This window comes from Ammospiza caudacuta, chromosome 21, assembly GCF_027887145.1.
Source record: "Ammospiza caudacuta isolate bAmmCau1 chromosome 21, bAmmCau1.pri, whole genome shotgun sequence".
In the NCBI taxonomy this organism is placed as follows: domain Eukaryota; kingdom Metazoa; phylum Chordata; class Aves; order Passeriformes; family Passerellidae; genus Ammospiza; species Ammospiza caudacuta.
The window spans coordinates 11361300-11378813 of record NC_080613.1 but is presented as its reverse complement, the minus strand read 5'-3'; the positions used below and the strand labels follow the sequence as shown (position 1 = coordinate 11378813).

The window sequence follows — 17514 nt, the reverse complement described above, 5'->3', positions numbered from 1 at the left end:
GATGAGGATGTCAGTACAAAGCCTGTGAGGGAGAAGCTGCTGGGGTGGTCACTCCAGACTCACACTGGTCTTCCTTGCAAAGCTTTTATTGATTTCCAGGAACTCTGAAGCTTTACTTGTGCTTTCCCTGCTTCACAACCCCAAAGTCTGTTGAGAGCTTCCTAATAGTGAGTTTTGGGAGGAACTGATCTGTGTCCATTACCTGTGCTATCCCCCTCCAGCTCCCTTCATAGATCTCCAAGGCTGTGCCAGGTCCTCTTACCTGGTGCAGGTGTGAGGGCACCCTGTGGTGCCTGCTGCCCAGGTGGGTGACACAGTCTGCCTGCCTATGCAAGTGGCTGCAGGGCAGCTTGCTGTTCCCAACTCTGCCCCTGCCCTCAGCTGGGCACAGCTATGGCACCGATGGTGCCCATGGCCGTGCCCGTTTGCCCTCATCCTGATGCTCGAGGGGCCACAGAGCTTGTCCTGGTTGTGAGGAAGGGTGGGTGGCACAAGAGGGGCTGAGTGCGCTGCAGATTGCTGCCAGCACCTGTGTGCCAGTGGAGGGAATTTGGGTGCGAGTAGCAGAGCTCTCCTGAGCCCTGCAGGCAGGGGCAGGGTGGGCGCTGACCTCCTACCGGACCCCAGCCTTGGCACCCACCAGGGCACGTGCCCGGCTCACTGCGGTGCCCGGACCACGGAACGATAGGCCTGGATGATCTCCTGGCTATTGGGGCAGGTGTACTTGAACTCCTTGGTTTCACTGGCACTGTTGAGGTACCGCCACACGCCCCGCAAGTCCTTGGGGATCCCAAAGCGGCGGTAGTGCTGGCACACAACCTGTGGGTACAAACGGGGGAGACTTGCCTGACACTGTGCCAAGGAGGCCTCTACCACCAGGGCAGGCACCAGCTGGGAAGGGTGGCAGGGAGCCAGCGACATTCATAGCACTGCACAGTGGAGGGCTGGCACTCGGGATGCAGAGAGGAGTGGGATCTGTGGGAGGGCATGGTGCTGGGCCGGGCTCCCAGGGAGAGGAATGCTGGAGGGCACAGAACTGAGAGCAACTGGGAAAGGAGCAGGGGCTTGCTGTAGGTACCAAGAGGAAAGTGAGGGCATAGGGATGTCAGGGAAAGGAGAAGGGCATGGTGCTGGGATGCCCATGGCTTACCTGAACAATGTTGAGCTTTGGCAGCAGGTTGCAGTCAGCCAGTGTGAGGTGGTCTCCATCGAGGAAATGGCGCTGGGAGACCCGGAGGTGGGGGTCCTGGGCCAGCTCGTGCTCCAGAGGGGCACTCAGGTACTCATCCAGCTTCAGCAAGGCCCGCAGCAGGCTCCGCTGCAGCGCTGCAGGGAGGGTGGCCAGGTCACAGTACAGCCCTGCTCTGCTGTGGCCTCCTGCCAGCCCAGCCCAGCCCAGGTGTCCAGGCAGCACCTGTCAGCCTCTTCCCACCTGTCTCAGGGTGGCACCTGCCTCTGCCCTCCCACAGAGGCCTGGCATAGCCCGTATAGAGAGAGCAGTGCCTGGACAGACCTGACGGTGGACTCGGTGGGGGGACTGGGAAAGCTCAGTGTGACCAGGCTAAGCTTTGGGGTGTGGCACCCGAGAGGTTGCATGGGGTGGTTCCCCACCCGCTCCTCACCCTCGTCCTGGGCAGGTACCGGGTTCTTGATGAAGGCAGAGAATTTGTGGAAAATGTCATTCCCAGCCAGGCTTGACTCCGGGTACTGTGGGACCAGACTGGGGCACCTGCGGGGATATGGGCACAGCTGAGGCAGGTAGCAGAGGCTGATAGGCTCGTGTGCTGTCAGCCCCCTCATCCCTCAGCTTGTCCTGCCCTTCTCTAGGGGGGCCCCTTCCTCCTCTCAAGGCGGCACCAGCCACTGACAGGGGGGGGCTCAGCTGGTCCTCCAGGAACTCCTCAATGGTGATGGTGTCGGTCTTGGGCTCGCCGTTGTAGAGGAGGACGGGCAGCTGGGCACCTGGAGCAAAGTCCTTCAGCACGTCCAGTGCCCTGTGGGAGATGGGTAAACCACTGATGCCTGGCATGTCCAGGGTTCTGCAGGGCACTGTGTGTGTGTTCATACTGTGCACGTGTCCCGAGCAAAGGGAGTTCTAGTGGGCTGGTGCACAAGGTGGTGCCCTCAGGCCCCTCCTGCCTCAGTGTGTGGCCAAGGGAATACCTGCCAACCTCCCCCAAGCACCAGTGGTCACCTGGGGAGGTACAAAAAGCTCCATGCATCCCATAATGCCCCACCCTTCACATCCCTTCCCAGAGTGGTGGGGACCTACCAACCTCCCACCCTGCACATGATCCTGGCCCCAGGGCTGGCACCCCTTGGGAGAGGGCCACCACTCACCTCTTCACGTCCACAGTGGTGAGGGTGAAAGGCACCCCTTTGAGCAGCAGCACCATGAAGAGCCGCTGGCAGAAGGGGCAGTGCCCTACGCTCTCCCCGTCCTCGCTTGCCTGTGGGCACAGGAGAGCTCAGCTGCCCTTTCGCCCTGGCATGGTCTCAGTGGGGTCTGTCCCAGAGGGTACAGGGTGAAGATGATAGGGCACATGCCCCAGCCCAGCCTGGCAAGCTGTGCTGCTGTCCATGGCACCTGCCATACATGGTAAGGCGCCAGCTCCTGTGCCTTACCCTGCCTGCTTGCTGAGCCTCAGTGCCACACCCCAGAGCAGCCACATGGCACAGCAAGTGCTGGCCCTGGCACCCTCTGGGGACAAGGACATCCAGGCTGTGACAGCCTCACAGTGTCAGCAGGACAAGGACTTGAGAGCAGGTGTGGCAGCAGGGGTGGCAGTAGCAGAGGACAGTCCAGCAGCAGAGATGTGCCAGAGGAAGGTAACAGAGATACCGGTGGCCCTGCCAACCCCAGCCACAATCCCATGTGAATTCTGTCCTGGCCTGCACAGCCAGACAGACTGCCCTAGCCAGGTGGTGGCAGGGAAGGGCCTGGCAGGTGCAGGCAGATGCTGTGGTGCTGGCCTGCTGGGCCTTGTTTTCAGGGGGAACCTGGTCCAACCTCCCCAGGTTTAGCACCCACAGCCCCCGTGCCTCCAGGGCAGGAAGCGGCAAGCAGCGTGCCCTGGAAAAGAGCCCGAGCTGCCTGCTGCCTGTTCTGCTGCCTATCCCCCCCACCTGCCTGCTGTCCCCTTCCTGCCCCACTGTCTGTTGTGAGCCCCACTGCCTACCCAGTGCCTGACCCACTGCCCGCTATCTGCCCCCCTGCCTGCCCAGTGCCCACATCTGGGCACTGCAGTGGACAGGGGCAGCCCAGCCACCCCACCACAGCACTGCCAGAGTTGGTTGCCAGAGCTACCAGCGGCCTGGGGCACTGACCTGAGGACCCCCCTCACCTTGATGAAGAGCTGGATTTGGGGTTTTTCGGCCATGCTGCGCGGCGGCTGCTGCTGTACTGCTGTACTCCGAGTGCCGCAGCTGAAACCACGGCCCCTCCCAGCCCACATTCCTCCTCAGGGTGCACCCGCTCCCACCCACGCCTGGCCCCATGGCACAGACAGGACGCCCTGCTGTGGGGCCCTGCCACCGTGGCTGCTGCCAACCCCAGGCCGGTAATGCAGCTGGTGGCATTGCCAGCTGCTGCCACTCCTGCCTGTACCCCCAACCACCCCACAGTGCTTGAATGACGACAAGCACTGGGCACAGACCTGTGTTGTGCCCCAGCACACGCTGCCCATAGCAGGATCCTGAACCCCCACCCTGGGCACTGCCACTCTCCTCCTCAGCCCAGGCCCTCCCAGGTACCCAGCCCTGCCATTCCCCCCATGCCCAACTACACAGCCTCAATGGATTCAGTTATTATTTTTTATTTAAAACGGTCATTATTTTCACATTTCATCTTCTTTTTGTTTGGTAGCAATATACAGGCAGCTCCAAGATGTCCCCACCCCCAGGGGCCCCACGCCCGCGGCTGAGCATGGCACTGGCGCCATGCCTGCGGCTGGTGGCCAAGGACGTGGAGGGGGAGGCAAGGCCGGAAGCGGGGCCAAACTCAATCAAGTGAACAGTGTTAAGGCAGCAGCCACCCCTGCCCTGGGGTGCTACCTTCCTGCTCCACCCTTGGACTGACTCTAGCACAGCGACTGTGCCCGGGCAGGTCAGCCACTGTGGCCACCCAGGCTGTGTGGGCACCTCCACTGACCCTCAGAAGCCATGCAAATGATGGCATGGTGGCAGGGGGAAGACTGGGTGGACAGGGAAGACACTGTGACTGGGTGCCAGTGCTCTTCTGGAACCTGGAACAAGAGCGTAGTGTGGCAGGTATGGGGCAAGGATAAAGCCCAGAGCATAACAGCACTGCCCACTCTGGGGTGCTCCAGGGTGCCACCAAGGTGACAGCTGGGGATTCAGAGATGACACTATCCCCTCTCCCTGATGGCAAACGGCAAACTTTGAGCTGGCTTGTCCCCCAGCATCCCCTGGGGAAGGCAGAGTGTGGCAAGCATAGGAGCAGGGGCACATTGGTGGGGGCTACACCCCTGTGCCCTCCAACACATCCCAGATCCAGCCAGTTTCCCATATGCCATTTAAAAAAATGGTCTGAAAAATCTGAAAATAGAGCTTCTTCTCCCAGTTTTCCCCCTATCGAAAATACTGTATATTGTATCACAATCCATAGCAGGTGGTATAGGGGCCTGATAGGACCAGGGGGCATGGGGACAGTTGAGGTCAGGCCCTGCTCCTGTGCCCAAGGGGGGCCAGAGCCAGCCTCTCTCCACCTCCCATAGCAACCAGCTGAGGTGCCTGGTGCTCTTCAGGGCCTCCAGCCAAGCCTGTGCCAGGAAGGCAGAAAGGGCATCAGAGCACAGGGCAGACAGACCATGGCTGCTCCCCAGGAAGGTGCATAGCCGCCCTGGGGGATTGCCAAAGACTGTGGCACCCAGCAGGGGGAGCAGGTCAGCACCACAGGCCCCCCTCTGGGCACAGCTGCAACTTGTTGAGAGCTGCAGGCGCCAGCCATGGTCCCTGTGGGTGACAAGGCAGCAGGACCCTCTGCAAAAAGGAGGAGCACTGCTGACTAAGGGGGTGCCCACTGCTGGCCAGTGACACTGCCAGTCCCACTTCTGCAGTCCATCCTTCCCTCCCCACCACCCAGGCACCACTGCTAGGCTGCTGGCACCCACCACGACTGTCCCGACCTCGTACCTTAAGGCCACTCCACCACCAGCTTCCAAAGCCAAGCTGGGGTGCTGCAACCCCTCTCCCAGTACCACCAGTGACCCAACAATAAGAACCTAGTGCAGCTGGTTCCTGTACAGGGCTGGACACTGAGGAACAAGTGTCAGGACAAAAGTGAAGTGGAAAGGGACACAGCAGAAAGGTGGCAGAGCTGCAGCAATGCCCTGTGATAGGGGAAGCAAGTGGTGAGGGCAGGCAGGAGGCAGGATCAGAGACTTGAGGGTGGGTGACATGACTAGGGGCAGAGGGGAGAAACAGCTGGTGCCAGCATGTGAAATACCCTGTGAAATACCCCTCTACGCTGCCACATGCCTCTGCAACAGCACTGCTGCCTGGGGACGAAGCCAGTGCCCAAGGCCAGGCAGGGCCAGGGCGAACAGACCCCAGGGTGGGCAGGATGTACCAGTGAGGCCAAGACTCCCAGTGACATCCCGCCGGTGACAGAAATCAGTTATGGGTGAAGGACCAGAGCACCTGCCCAGTGGTGCCCAGGGCAGCATCAGCCAGGGGGATGTGGATGCAGCCATCCTTCTTCTAGCTCCATGGGGCCAGGCCTGGGGAGGTACCTACAGCCAAAGGTCCCCAGAGTCAGTGCAACAGGAGTGTCCAAAGGCACTGCTCACAGGCCTGTGTGTCTGCCCCAAAGTGAGTGGGGCTGGCAGTGCTGGCAGCAAGCCATGTCCTTTCCTTTTGAGTCTCCATCCATGGCATGTTGAGGACTATGCCCCCAGCACCATGTGGTGATGCTGCTCCAGAGCTGAAGGGGGAAACAACCACCCCAGTGGTGGCTTCCAAGGTCCATCCAGGCATTGCCGTACCCACTGTGTCCTCCCTGGCATGTGGCTCCAGCTGTGGCAACTCCACTCCACGGGGCAAAGGGAGGGGAGAGGCCAAAAGGGTTTGGTGGCTCGACAACACAGCTGTCCCCGGGGTCTCAGCACAGCGTGTCCGTGTTGAAGGAGAGCTGAGCCTGGGCAGGGAGATAGGCAGGGCTCAGGAGCTGCCCACTTAGCCAGCATACCCAGGGCATCAGAGTCTGGCACAGGTGGCAGAGCAGGGAGCCCCCCCCCCCCCCCCAGGCCCAGCCACTCCATTTTGTCACCTCTGTGGTGTCACAGCACTGAGTCCCAGGGCCTGTGATACAGACACAGGTGGGACCAGGAACACCCAGATCTGGGGACAACCTCTCACCCTCTCCTCCTCAAAGCTGATGAGGCCTTCATCATCAGTCTCCAGGTCCTCCTGCTCCTCCACCACGAGGGCCCGCAGCTCAGTGGGGGCGGTGCGGGGGCGCAGCAGGCTCAGCACACGCTCCAGGGGTGACTGCAGGACACAGCTGGGGCTGGTCTCCTGCTGCTCCAGGTTGTCACTTTGCTTCTTGGCAAAATTCACAAACACCTGAGGACAAAGGGGCAGGAGACTCAGGTATTTGCAAGCACCTCCATCCCATGCTTGCAAGGTCAGGACCCAGGGCATCCTGCTGTGTGGTGGCCATCACCATACTCCCCATCTAGCTCCAACCCCTGCCCCAAAGGCAAATCCTGCCTGGCACGTTGGCACTCCCCGGGGAGAAGCATCCAGCTGCCCATGCTGTCCCCAGTCTTACATTGTCCAGTGTGGTTTGGCTGACAGAGTAGTCTTCAATGCCCAGCACATCTACCACCTGCTCCATCTTGCTGAAGACCTGTGCCAGTGAGATCTGGTCTGACTTCAGCTGGTACTGGGCCTTGGTGTGATGACGCTCCTGGGAGGTGATCACAGAGGGGACACTGAGCCCTCACTCCCTGACTCCCTCCCATCACCTGATGGAGGATGAAGGCTGCTTCTGCCCTGAAGTGGGGGCTGGCAGGGGACAGCATGGCCACCATGGGCAGCTCACCTTGAGGACAGCCTCAGGGAAGTTACGGTTGAAGAACCTCACCACCTCCTTGACATTGAGGCTGGACTTGGTGCGCACTGTGATCATGTAGCCATCACCAAACCTGCACAGGAACAAGGCACCAAATGAGGACCTGTCCTCTCATCTGCTCCCCCATGACCCTATGGAAGGGGACCATGCTCTCAGCCACTACTGGACACCAGGTCAGTGGCAGGGCACTTCAGTGACCCTATTCCTGCCCACCTCTAAAGCAGCACCCACACAGAGGGCTGGTATCTTGTCACAGATGCCACACTGTCACCGAACGATGGGGATCCAGCCCCCTCCTGCCCAGTGGAACACAGGCTGCTGGGCCCCATGCAGGCATTCTGAGCTCTTGCCAGGCTCTTACCTGTTCTTCAGGTGCTGAATGCTGCCAAGACACTTGAGCCGCCCGTTCACCATGATGGCCAGGCGGGTGCAGAGGGCCTCGCACTCCTCCATGCTGGAGTGACAAGGGAGGGTTCAGAGGAGGGCATTGGAGAACAGTGCCAGGGCTGTGGTGGGGGTAGGTGGAGAGCTGGGCCTCCCAGGCCATCACCCAAGTGCAATGGCCCCACCACCAGGGATGAGAGAAGGCAACAGAGGGTGTGTCCCAGGCTCCCCTTGCTCCTCATGCCAGGGACTGGGGAGCCAAATGCTGGGAGCCCTCTCCCTCCCACACAGCACCTCAGGTGCTTGGAGGCATCATGAGCACAAAACCCCTCTGGACCTGTGAGACGTGAGCACCACGGAGCGACCCGTTTTGATGACATCCAGGATGAGGTTCCAGAGGAAGCGCCGTGCCTTGGGGTCCATCCCTGTGGTTGGTTCATCCTGGGGGATAGACAGCACCCTCAGACATGCGAGCCTTGGGACGGACCCTGCCACTCCCTTCCTGTCCTGAGTCCAGCTCAGGCCACCATCCCACACTCCAGGATGGTGTGTGGTGAAGAAGGGGGTTGGGCACCTCCCACCTGGAGTAATTTTTCTACCCTCAGAGCGCACCAAGAAGATGAAGGCTGGGTATCCAATGAGCGCAATGGCCGTGGATAGCTTCCTCTTGTTGCCCCCACTGTAGGTGCTGGCAGGCTTGTCTGCATACTTGGTCAACTCCAGCTTCTTCAGTGCCCACTTGACCACCTGCAAGGCATGGGGGACTGCTGTCATCCTGCCAAGGCCACAGGGCTGGCAGAACAGGCAGGGGTTGGGCTCCCTGGCACATCAGCTGCTGAGGGGACTACTAGCCAAGTGCCAATCAGGGAAGCCCCACGGCAGCCCCTGGCACAGCCATGAGCACTGGCGGGGACCTGCAAGTGCATGTGCCTGGCCCTGGCAGCCCACGAGGGCACACTGCTAGGGTGGCACTGCCACGAGAGCAGCAGCACTGGCTCAGGCTGCCACTGCTGTCCAGTGAGATGCCATCCCTGTGGCACAGCACCAGCCCTCGGATGCTGCCAACTGCTTGCCCAGAGCCCTACCCTCTCCTCATCCTTCCAGGGGATGCCACGCAGGCGGGTGTAGAGCTCCAGGTGCTCCTGGGCTGTCAGCTCATCAAAGAGCGCGTCGAACTGGGGGCAGTAGCCCAAGCTCTGCTGGACCTGCAGGAGCTCCTTCAGGATGCTGTGGGAGAGGAATGAGCGTTTGTGGGAAGAAAGAATTCTTCTTGTGAGGACTGCTGCTGAGCCCCCTTTCACATGCCTTTACACTGGAGCATCTTCCCCCAAGTAAAACCCCACTGGGCGGCCTCAGCACAGGGCCACTGTTTCTTGACCCACATCCCAGGCAGATGATCACCCAGGAGGACACAAAGTTGCCGAGTCCCACTGGGACACACAAGCTCACTCATGCTGCTTTACCCTGGAAGCTTTCCAAGCAGACCCCATCCCATCCCCAGGAAAGCAGGCAGCCCCCAGGCCCACCTTACCTGTGTCCGTTAATGAAGGCCTCTCCACCTGTGGTGCTCTCATCCCCTGTCAGCATCTTGAATGTTGTGGTCTTGCCTGCACCGTTGACACCCAGCAACCCAAAGCATTCCCCAGGGCGCACACCCACACACAGCCGGTCCACAGCCAGGATGCGCCCAATTTTGCGGGACTTGTACACCTGGCAGGGAAGGGGATGGGGACTCAGCACACCAGAAGCCATCTGGACCCATTGCGCCACCCACGTCCCTGGGCTGGGCTGGTCCCTGGAATCTCCTTGCAGCCTGATGCAGCCCCCACCTTCGTGAGGTTCTCAATCTTTAGCATGTCATTGTCGGCGTCACCACGCAGGACCCGGTGCCTCTCATTGGCCACATCAATGTCATCCTCAATGGGTTTGGTGGAGACGGGCAGGCGCCTGTGGGAGGGAGCAGAGGCAGGGGGGAATGTGGGACCAGGAGCTGCACCCCTGACAGGACCAGGCAGCTCCCACTCAACACTGCCAGAAAGGCAGCCTGAAGCTCAAGGGTCCCAACAGCAAATCTTTACCCCAACATCCCTGCCCTGTGCCACACTCACTGGGGCTTCCGGAAGAAATTGTACTGGCACATGATGGTGATGAAGAAGCCAACAAAGCCTTCAATTGTCATGGCAACAAGGCCCCGTGTCACGATGTCCCATTCAAAGGGTGATTTCATTTTATCAAACTGCCCTGCATAGGAGGAAGAGCATAGAGCAGCTGGGGACACCTTCCCATGGAGACAGCTTGGTTGTCCCTCCTGAGTTGACCTATGACAATGACACCGCTCCCATGCTCACCCACCACAGCTGCCTGGGCTGATCATAACACAATGCCCTCTCAGAGCATGGGTGCTGTGGAAATCATCTGGCAAGTTTTCAACCTCACTGGGATGAATCAACCCAGCTGAGAGTGGAATCAGAGGGATTTGTCAAACCCTGACCCAAAACTGTCCCTCACAATGTCAGCAGCACCCGGATTATGTACAGAAGCTGCTCAAAAAACAGAGAGCAGGGGAGCTTCTGAGGCCAGGATGAAGCTGTAAGTGGCAAAAGGCTTATGCTGGTTGGGCAGTGCAGACCCAAAGAAACCCTGTCTATAAGGAGAATCCCTGCAGCCTCCATCCCTCCTGTCACAGCACAGACCCACCATGGCCCACCACAGCTACACTATGCTGCCAATGAGATCCACCACAGCCTTGCCATGGCCCACCACAGGCAGTGTGCAGCAGCAGCAGAACCACACACCTCTGTCAGGGCTCACACCGTCTTCTCCCCATGGGGCTGCTATTTGGGATGGCCCAAGGAACCACTTTCAGAAATGCTGGCACCATGCCACAGCTGAGCCTCAGCTGTGTCTTCTTCTGTGCCCCATCTAATCCACCCCCTTGGCTTTTTGCTCCAGGTTGCTCTGGGCCTTGGGACACCCCCATGGGGCAGGCAGAGGGGATGTGCCGGCATCAGGGTCCCCTCCAGCTCCACATGCCCTGGCACAAGGGAAGGAGAGAATAAGAGGCCATACCAATCTTTGCATAGTACTCATTGATGTATTCATTGTAGGCCATCTCCATCAGGCCATGGCCCAGGTTGTAGTTAGGGAACACAAGGAAGCAGCTCTTCAGGTAGCTGTTCACCAACTTCAGGTCCTGTGGGGACAGCAGAGAGAACACAACCATCCACCAACCCCAAGTGAGTGGTAGGAGCAGGATCCCCAAGATCCAGCCCAGTCAGGTCTCATGGCTGATCCTGCTGGAAACAGAAACCTCCTGAGGTCCCTCCTGGCCTGAGCTGCCTCACAGACAGAATGGCAGCATCTCCCTTCCTGGTGGCAGAGCTGTGAATGCCGTACCTTGTCGTGCTCAAAGAGCTGCAGCAGAAACGTGGCGACAGTGGCTGTGATGCCAATGAAGAGATTGATGACGATGAGGAAGACGTAAGCAGAGCTGGGCACCTCAAACCAGAAGGAGGCTGGGTACATGATAGGGGTGATGGACCAGCTGGGGAGGTGAGAAGAAGCAGCACACGTCAGTATGGCAGCAGAAGGGCCCCCAGCCTTGGCACTGCCCATCTCCATCCTGCTGTTCCCAGGCTCTCCCATGCCAGCCCTCACAGCCACTGCACTCCAACCAGCTATGGGGGCTGCAGAATACCACAGAATGGTTTGGATTGGAAAGGACCTTTCAAGGACATCTAATCCAGTCCCTGGCCACGGGCAGGGACACCTTCCACTAGTGCTCCAAGCTGTCCAACCTGGCCTTGAACATTTCCATGAATGGGGCAGCCATAGCTTCTCTGGGCAATCTGTGCCAAGGCCTCACTGATCCCATCATGAAAAATTTCTTCTTAATATCTGGTCTAAATGGCTATCTTTTAGTTTAAAACCACCACCCCATAAGACTCTGGAGGCATCCCTGGTGCCTCCTGACTACCGCCCTCTGAGCAACATACCCATAGAGCAGGAAGAGGGACAGGACAGCAGGGAAGTTGGTGGGAGAGGTATATGCTGGGAGGTCAAACACGAACAGGATGATGATGCAGCACGTGGCTGGCACCAGGTAGTTTAGCTGGAGAAGACAGAAACATCTGTGACTGCCCACTCCCTGACACAGCCCCGGAGGCCAGGCCAGTGGGGCCACGTGTCCCACTTACCATGTCCCACATGTAGTTGGCCAACCAGTAGATGACAGGGTCACAGCCACTCACAAACTGCAGGTGTTTGGCCTTGGTGGCCTTTTCAGCCACCAGGAATACCACAAAGCTGGCTGGGACGAAGGACATGGCCACAATGATGAAGATGGCAATCACCACGTCTGTGCCTTGCAGGCTGGATGGGGAGCAAGGAGAATATGTGGCCCTCAGTTGCCTGGGAAGGGCCACCCACCCTGGTGTGGGACAGTCACTGTGCACAGATCAGGGCATGGAACATGGATTCCCACATCACAGCCACCCTGTCTCTCCCCACCATGCAGCCTGTGAAGCAGAAGCCTCCATCTTCCCATGCAACCACCAGTAAAAAGCCCCCTACCTCCCATGGGACAGCCACCCTCCCTCAGACCCTCTCCTTGGACCTACAGGTAATCCAGGGACAGGCTGGCACTCGTTTTGTTCATGGGGTGATTTGTGACTGTGATGCCTGCAACGACCAAGAAGAAACATGGAAGCATGAAAACTGGCTTGGGACACAGAGCCCTGTCCCACATCTGCCTGGTCCTGGCTCTGAGCAGGATGGGCTTCCACCCTGAAGCTCAAGAGGAGCTGGGCTCTCTGAAGCAACTCAGCACCTCAGTGCCAAGCCCTTCCCTCACTGGAGAGCACCCCTAGACATGTCACAAGTCCAGGCACTTCCAGGCAGCACTTTGGGACAGTCCAGCCCAGGCCTGGCAAAGAGCTCGTCCCAGCTCTCATATCTCAGAGCTGAGGTGTGTGAACCCCTGTTCCAGCTGGACACTAGCCTGCTTGGCCCAAGGTGGACACTGCACTTTGGAGCCTGGTTGGACTATACCCTAATGCTGTTCCTGACATGCTCCTGCTCTCAAGCACCCGCAGATCCTCACCATAGGCAGCAGGGTTGCCCTTGCTCTTGGGCAGGTTGGCTCTCAGGATGGCATTGTTGAGGGCATTGAGGTAAGTGGGCATGCTGTGGTAGCCCTTGTTGTTGTAGAAGACCTGGAGGAGGAGAGAGGAACAGTGGGACGTGGCAAGAGAGCTGGGCCCAAACATGTACTGGGAGAAAAAGATACAATGGGATGGACAACCACGCACAGGGCAGGCATCCTGTGCTCAAGGCTGTAGGGAGAACAGGCCATTGCTGACTGTGCTGGGCCAGAGCTGCTGACCATTCCCCTGTGGCTGGAGCCTCCCGAAGCACTTGGGGAGATGCAGAAGAGCAGTCCCAGGGGTTCCTGCTGCCCCCTTTCCTCCCCACCTATCTGCCCTGCCCTGAGGTGCAGTGCTGTCCCACCTGGGCCGTTCTCCGCACGGCAATCTTGCGCACTGTGGCCGGAGCCCTGGCTCCGAAGGAGGCCGGGATGGATTTCTGGACGTTTCCAAATGTGAGTGCCCCATACCTGTGGGACAAGGCACTGCTGAGGAAGCTGCAACTGGCTGTCCCCCACCTCCAGGGGTGGAACCATGTTTGAGCATGTTGCTGAATCCAGCCAGCACCCTGGGGCAGGTGTCCCCAGACCCCTGGTTCTCATTCCTGCTCTGTGGTGCAGGACAGACCCTCCCGGCCTCCCCTCTTGCCTGTGCAGTCGGAAGCGGTCTGAGGTGTAGAGGAGATACTCAGAGACGTTGCGCCCTGTGATGTCTGTCAGGATGTCTCCTGTCACCACCTTCATCTGTGGGGGATGGCCCCCCACGCCACTAGGGCAGGAGAAGCCAGTCCCCTGCATGGAGCAGGTGCACTTGATGGGCTCATGGATGATGTGGGGCAGGGCAGGGGCTGAGGTCACGGTCCCTGAGGAGCAGAATGGGGGGCTCACAGCCAGGCTCCTGCCTGCCCCAGCTGCTGGGGACAGCATGAGGGTGGGGTGGTTGGGCAGGCAGGGTCCTGGTGACCAAGAGATGAATGTACAAAAAGCTTTGGGGGGACAGAGATTCAGAGATGGGCCATGAGACAAGGGTGGAGAAAGAAAGGGCTGGGGACCACATCCAGCAAAGCTGATGCAAGGCTGGCCACAGGGCTTTGTGACAGCGTCACCATCCAAGGGGCTCTACTGGCATGGCTGGGGTTCAATGGGGACAGCATTCCAGGGTCAAAGCCACATTTTCTGCCCAACAGAGCTCTGCTGCGTGGCCAGGCCAGACTAACAGGTACTCCCAGAGGTCCCTGGAGCCACTTCTGTGAGGAGAGGCATTGTCTCCCTGCTGGAGACAAATCCCAGACACAAGAGCACCCAGCATAGGTAATACCTTTAAGAGTGGAGAAAGTTGTGGAGTTCCAGGCATGGAGCAGGTCCTCATCCACTGACATGGGGTAGTCAGAGGGAGCCGGGGATGGAGGTGGTGGCACAAAGTTGGAAAGTGGAAGGCCCTGGGTGAAGGAGTCGATGCACATGGCATCAAAGTACTTGGCTGCCAGCATTTTGGACTCATTGCTATTGAGGTTGAGGGTCTGCATGGGTTGGTCCAACGTGTTGTTAAAGGGTGTCTTGAGCACGCAGGTGGCCCCCACACCAGAAGGAAGATGGAAAGTGTTCACCAGCTGCTGAGGGCTGGCATCAGGAGACAGCCTAATGCTGCAGAAGCAAGGAGTAGGAAACAGATCTCAGCACCACGGCTACCTTCTTCTGGGACCTCCCTCAGGCCTTGGCACTGATCATGGGTACACCCAGCCTATGCCTGGCATGACTGAGCTGCTAATCACAGTGTCAGGGCTCACACATCTCCTAGAGACACTCTGTCCAGGACAGAGATTGTTTTCTATCAGGGGACACGGCACCAGCCAGACTCTGCTCCAGGCCTGAGCCAGCCCTGGCACTAGGCCTTCTGTGGGCTGCCCTCCCCACTTGCCCCCCTTACAGTCCCATGGAGGGGCCTTGGTCACCAGCAGTGCAGCTCTCACCGGTACTCACGCCGCTCCTCATTGGCGTAAGGAATGAAGTTACCCTTGGGCTGAGTGTAGTTGTGGTATTGGGATGGCGAGAGGATGAGGGGTGGCAGGTCACCTGTGGGGACAAGGACAGGAACCTGCTCGTACCCACAGCAGCACTGCACACAGGGAGACTGTCCTGGCCTTGTCCTCCTGCAGCCAGTGGCCACACTGGAAGAGGCAGAACAGGTCGCCCAGCATGCAGGTAGGTAGGTGGCTTGCATGCACCTATTTCGGGCACAGAGAGCGCCACAGTCATGGCCACGCAGACGAAAAAGGCGGGCAGCAGGATCTGCGAGAAGAGGGCCTTGGTGTTGCGCTTGGCGCAGTGGAAGCGTTTGACGATCAGCCCATGGAACTGGCGCAGCTTCAGCCACGAGCCTTCCAGCTTGAAGCTTCCCCGACCTGCCAGGTCACGATCCTCTGCTTCCACCTCTGCTTCTTGCTCTGGGATGGAGGGGGACATCAGCCCTCTGGCACAGTTACTCCCACACCTGCCTGGGCTCCCAGGAAGCTGAGCCAGATATCCAGCCCAGCTCAACCACCCCAAGGGTAAGAGCAGCACCCAACCCCAAGTCTGCCACCAAGCCACAGCAGCAGTGCAGTCAGGAGCATGGTATCTGGCTGGCAGGTTCCTCTTGGCCCCAAAAGGAAAATTTAGACAATAGTTTAAAAAAAAAAACAACCTAATTTGGTGCTTTTTTCTAGGACTCCTCCATTTTCCCATCAGCTCTGCCAGCTGGTGGGGGGTCAGCACACACAGGAACAAGGGACAAGACAGTCCCAGTGAGACAGTGGGAGCTCTGTCACAGCACTATCTCACCTCTGCCTCCCACACCCCTGGTGGAAGGAAGAGGTGGCACATCCCTAAATTAGTCACATGAGTTGTGAGATAACCCAGAACAGGATCTCTGACTACAGCAATAACTTCAAGGCACCTGATTGCACCCTCTCTATACAGCAATCCCACCATCCATGCGGGGAGAGCCTTGCAGCTGGGGCAGGGTATGACTGGTGAAGCCATCACCTGGAAGGTGATTCTGTGCCCAAGGACCAAGAGGAGAAACCCAACTGGTGACAGGTGGGAAGAGGCCATGTTAGTGGGGCAAGTCTGCAAGGTGGCACTGGAGACCCACAGGAGGCAGAGGCAGAGCCAACACTGTCTGCGCTCACTGGCTTCACGCCTTGGCATAAGACCGTCATGGCACACCCTACCAGCATGGGGTGCAAACTCATGGAAAGAGCCTGTTCCCAGCCCTCCCACCCAGGCTGTGGCTCTCTGGTTGCTGTGTTGCTGGATGCCCCATCAGCCCCCTCCCCATGGGCTCTCATCCCAGCAGTCACAGCCACCCATCTCAGTCACAACCAGATACCCTGAGGGACCGGGTCAGCTTTGCCCACCCGGGGCGAACCCTCTACATCCCAGCTAAGTGCCACCCCCGGCCCCTGCCACTGGCCAGGCACCAGCAGCACCAACCTTGCAGACTGATGTTATCGGGGTCCTGCCGGTTATCGAACAGGGGCACGTAATCCCCAAAGAATTCAGAATAAGCCCCACCTTCATCGCCACGCACGGAGCCCACCGAGGACGCTGAGCGCAGGGATGCTTGCGACTGCGCCAGCTTGGAGCAGGTCACCAGGTTGCTGAGCTCCACCTCGGGTTTCTCTGGCATGGCTGCTTCAGCCAGGGACTCCCCATTGGCTTCAGACTTTGGGCCCAGCTCAGAGGCAGATGGTTGCAGGGCATCCTTGGAGTCCTTCATGTCTGGAAGAAAAAATGTGGGTTGCCACCAGCCAGGCTACTCTACGCTGCAGCACAGCACAGACTGGGGATGGATTGTACCACAGAATCACGGATTGGTTTGGGTTGGAAGGGACCCCATCTCATTCCAGCCCCTTGCCAAGTGCAGGGAGACCTTTTACTAGACCAAGTTGCTCCAAGCCCCATCCAACCTGGCCTTGAACACTTCCAGGGATGGTGCACCCATAGCTCCTCTGCATGACCTGTGCCAGGGCCTCACCACCCTCACAGGGGAGAATTTCCTTCTAACATCTAATCTAAACTTCTCTTTTCGTTTAAAACCATCCCCCCCTTGTTTTAACACTATCTGTCCATTTAAAATCCCTCTCTCCGATTTTTTCAAGCCTCCTTTAGGCACTAGAAGGTGCCATAAGCTCTCCCTGGAGCCTTCTCTTCTCCTGGTCAACACCTGCAGCTCTTCCAGCCTGGCTCCATGGCAGAGGTGTGCCAGCCCTCAGAGCATCTCCAGTCTCCATGTTGTCCTCTGGAGACCTGTGCTGAGGACACCACAGCTAGCCACTAGTCCAGGTGAGAGTAAAGCCAGAGTGGAGCAGAGGCTGGCTGCCTTTGGCCAAGATAGGCTCTGCTGGAAATCTCTCCTCCACATGGGATAGGAGATTCCTGCAGCCACCAAGCCCAGCAAGATCACAGAGCCCCTCACTAGCCCCGCAGTACCTTGTGCCCCCCCAAACACCCGTACCCACGTCACTGTTCTCCAGAGACTGATCCTCCTCAGACACCTTCAGGAAGACTTCCTCCAGCGTGGTGTCCATCAACCCAAAACTGGTGAGGTCTAGCTCTTCCAGGCTCTGCTCCAAGTGCTGTGGGAGCAAAGTGCTGTGTGAGGAGGGCAGATGTCCACAGTGCCACAGCCCCGTGCCTGCCGACTCTGCCAGCCCCTGCAGGTACCTGGAAGAGCCTCTCAAAGCAGCCCTTCTTGACAGCCTCACTGGGCAGGATGTAGGAGAGCTCTGTGTTGGTGTCTGAGATGAGGAGGCAGGAAGCCACATACTTCTTGATGAACTGGGAGACACGAGGCTCAGAGCAGGGGCTGACAGAGGAGTGGCTCAGGGGGCTGTGGCCTGCCTCTGAA

General features: G+C 58.8%; 2 protein-coding genes across 2 annotated transcripts in view; both read right to left on the bottom strand.

Moving 5' to 3' along the window:
- Nucleotides 1-102: 102 nt before the first annotated feature.
- On the bottom strand, nucleotides 103-3425 carry CLIC3 (chloride intracellular channel 3). The gene is made up of 6 exons (XM_058818175.1): nucleotides 3345-3425; nucleotides 2341-2450; nucleotides 1869-1994; nucleotides 1623-1729; nucleotides 1151-1326; nucleotides 103-819 (listed from the first exon to the last, which is right to left on the bottom strand). Exons 1-6 carry the CDS (start codon nucleotides 3378-3380, stop codon nucleotides 658-660), a joined length of 717 nt encoding a protein of 238 aa, XP_058674158.1. The 5' UTR covers nucleotides 3381-3425; the 3' UTR covers nucleotides 103-657.
- Nucleotides 3426-3832: 407 nt separating this feature from the next.
- The window catches only part of ABCA2 (ATP binding cassette subfamily A member 2), a 34302-nt gene continuing 20620 nt past the window's right edge, over nucleotides 3833-17514 (bottom strand). The window contains exons 25-49 of the mRNA XM_058818447.1: nucleotides 17331-17509; nucleotides 17122-17242; nucleotides 16098-16385; nucleotides 14849-15067; nucleotides 14594-14696; nucleotides 13942-14267; nucleotides 13273-13486; nucleotides 12989-13094; nucleotides 12582-12693; nucleotides 12100-12160; nucleotides 11677-11851; nucleotides 11476-11591; nucleotides 10877-11024; nucleotides 10550-10673; nucleotides 9589-9721; nucleotides 9310-9427; nucleotides 9012-9190; nucleotides 8566-8707; nucleotides 8093-8227; nucleotides 7818-7921; nucleotides 7458-7550; nucleotides 7067-7169; nucleotides 6794-6931; nucleotides 6379-6585; nucleotides 3833-6157 (exon numbers count right to left, since the gene is read on the bottom strand). Of these exons, the coding sequence (XP_058674430.1) occupies nucleotides 6122-6157; nucleotides 6379-6585; nucleotides 6794-6931; nucleotides 7067-7169; nucleotides 7458-7550; nucleotides 7818-7921; nucleotides 8093-8227; nucleotides 8566-8707; nucleotides 9012-9190; nucleotides 9310-9427; nucleotides 9589-9721; nucleotides 10550-10673; nucleotides 10877-11024; nucleotides 11476-11591; nucleotides 11677-11851; nucleotides 12100-12160; nucleotides 12582-12693; nucleotides 12989-13094; nucleotides 13273-13486; nucleotides 13942-14267; nucleotides 14594-14696; nucleotides 14849-15067; nucleotides 16098-16385; nucleotides 17122-17242; nucleotides 17331-17509 (3680 nt within the window). The 3' untranslated portion in view covers nucleotides 3833-6121. The remainder of the gene's footprint in view (nucleotides 6158-6378; nucleotides 6586-6793; nucleotides 6932-7066; nucleotides 7170-7457; nucleotides 7551-7817; nucleotides 7922-8092; nucleotides 8228-8565; nucleotides 8708-9011; nucleotides 9191-9309; nucleotides 9428-9588; nucleotides 9722-10549; nucleotides 10674-10876; nucleotides 11025-11475; nucleotides 11592-11676; nucleotides 11852-12099; nucleotides 12161-12581; nucleotides 12694-12988; nucleotides 13095-13272; nucleotides 13487-13941; nucleotides 14268-14593; nucleotides 14697-14848; nucleotides 15068-16097; nucleotides 16386-17121; nucleotides 17243-17330; nucleotides 17510-17514) is intronic.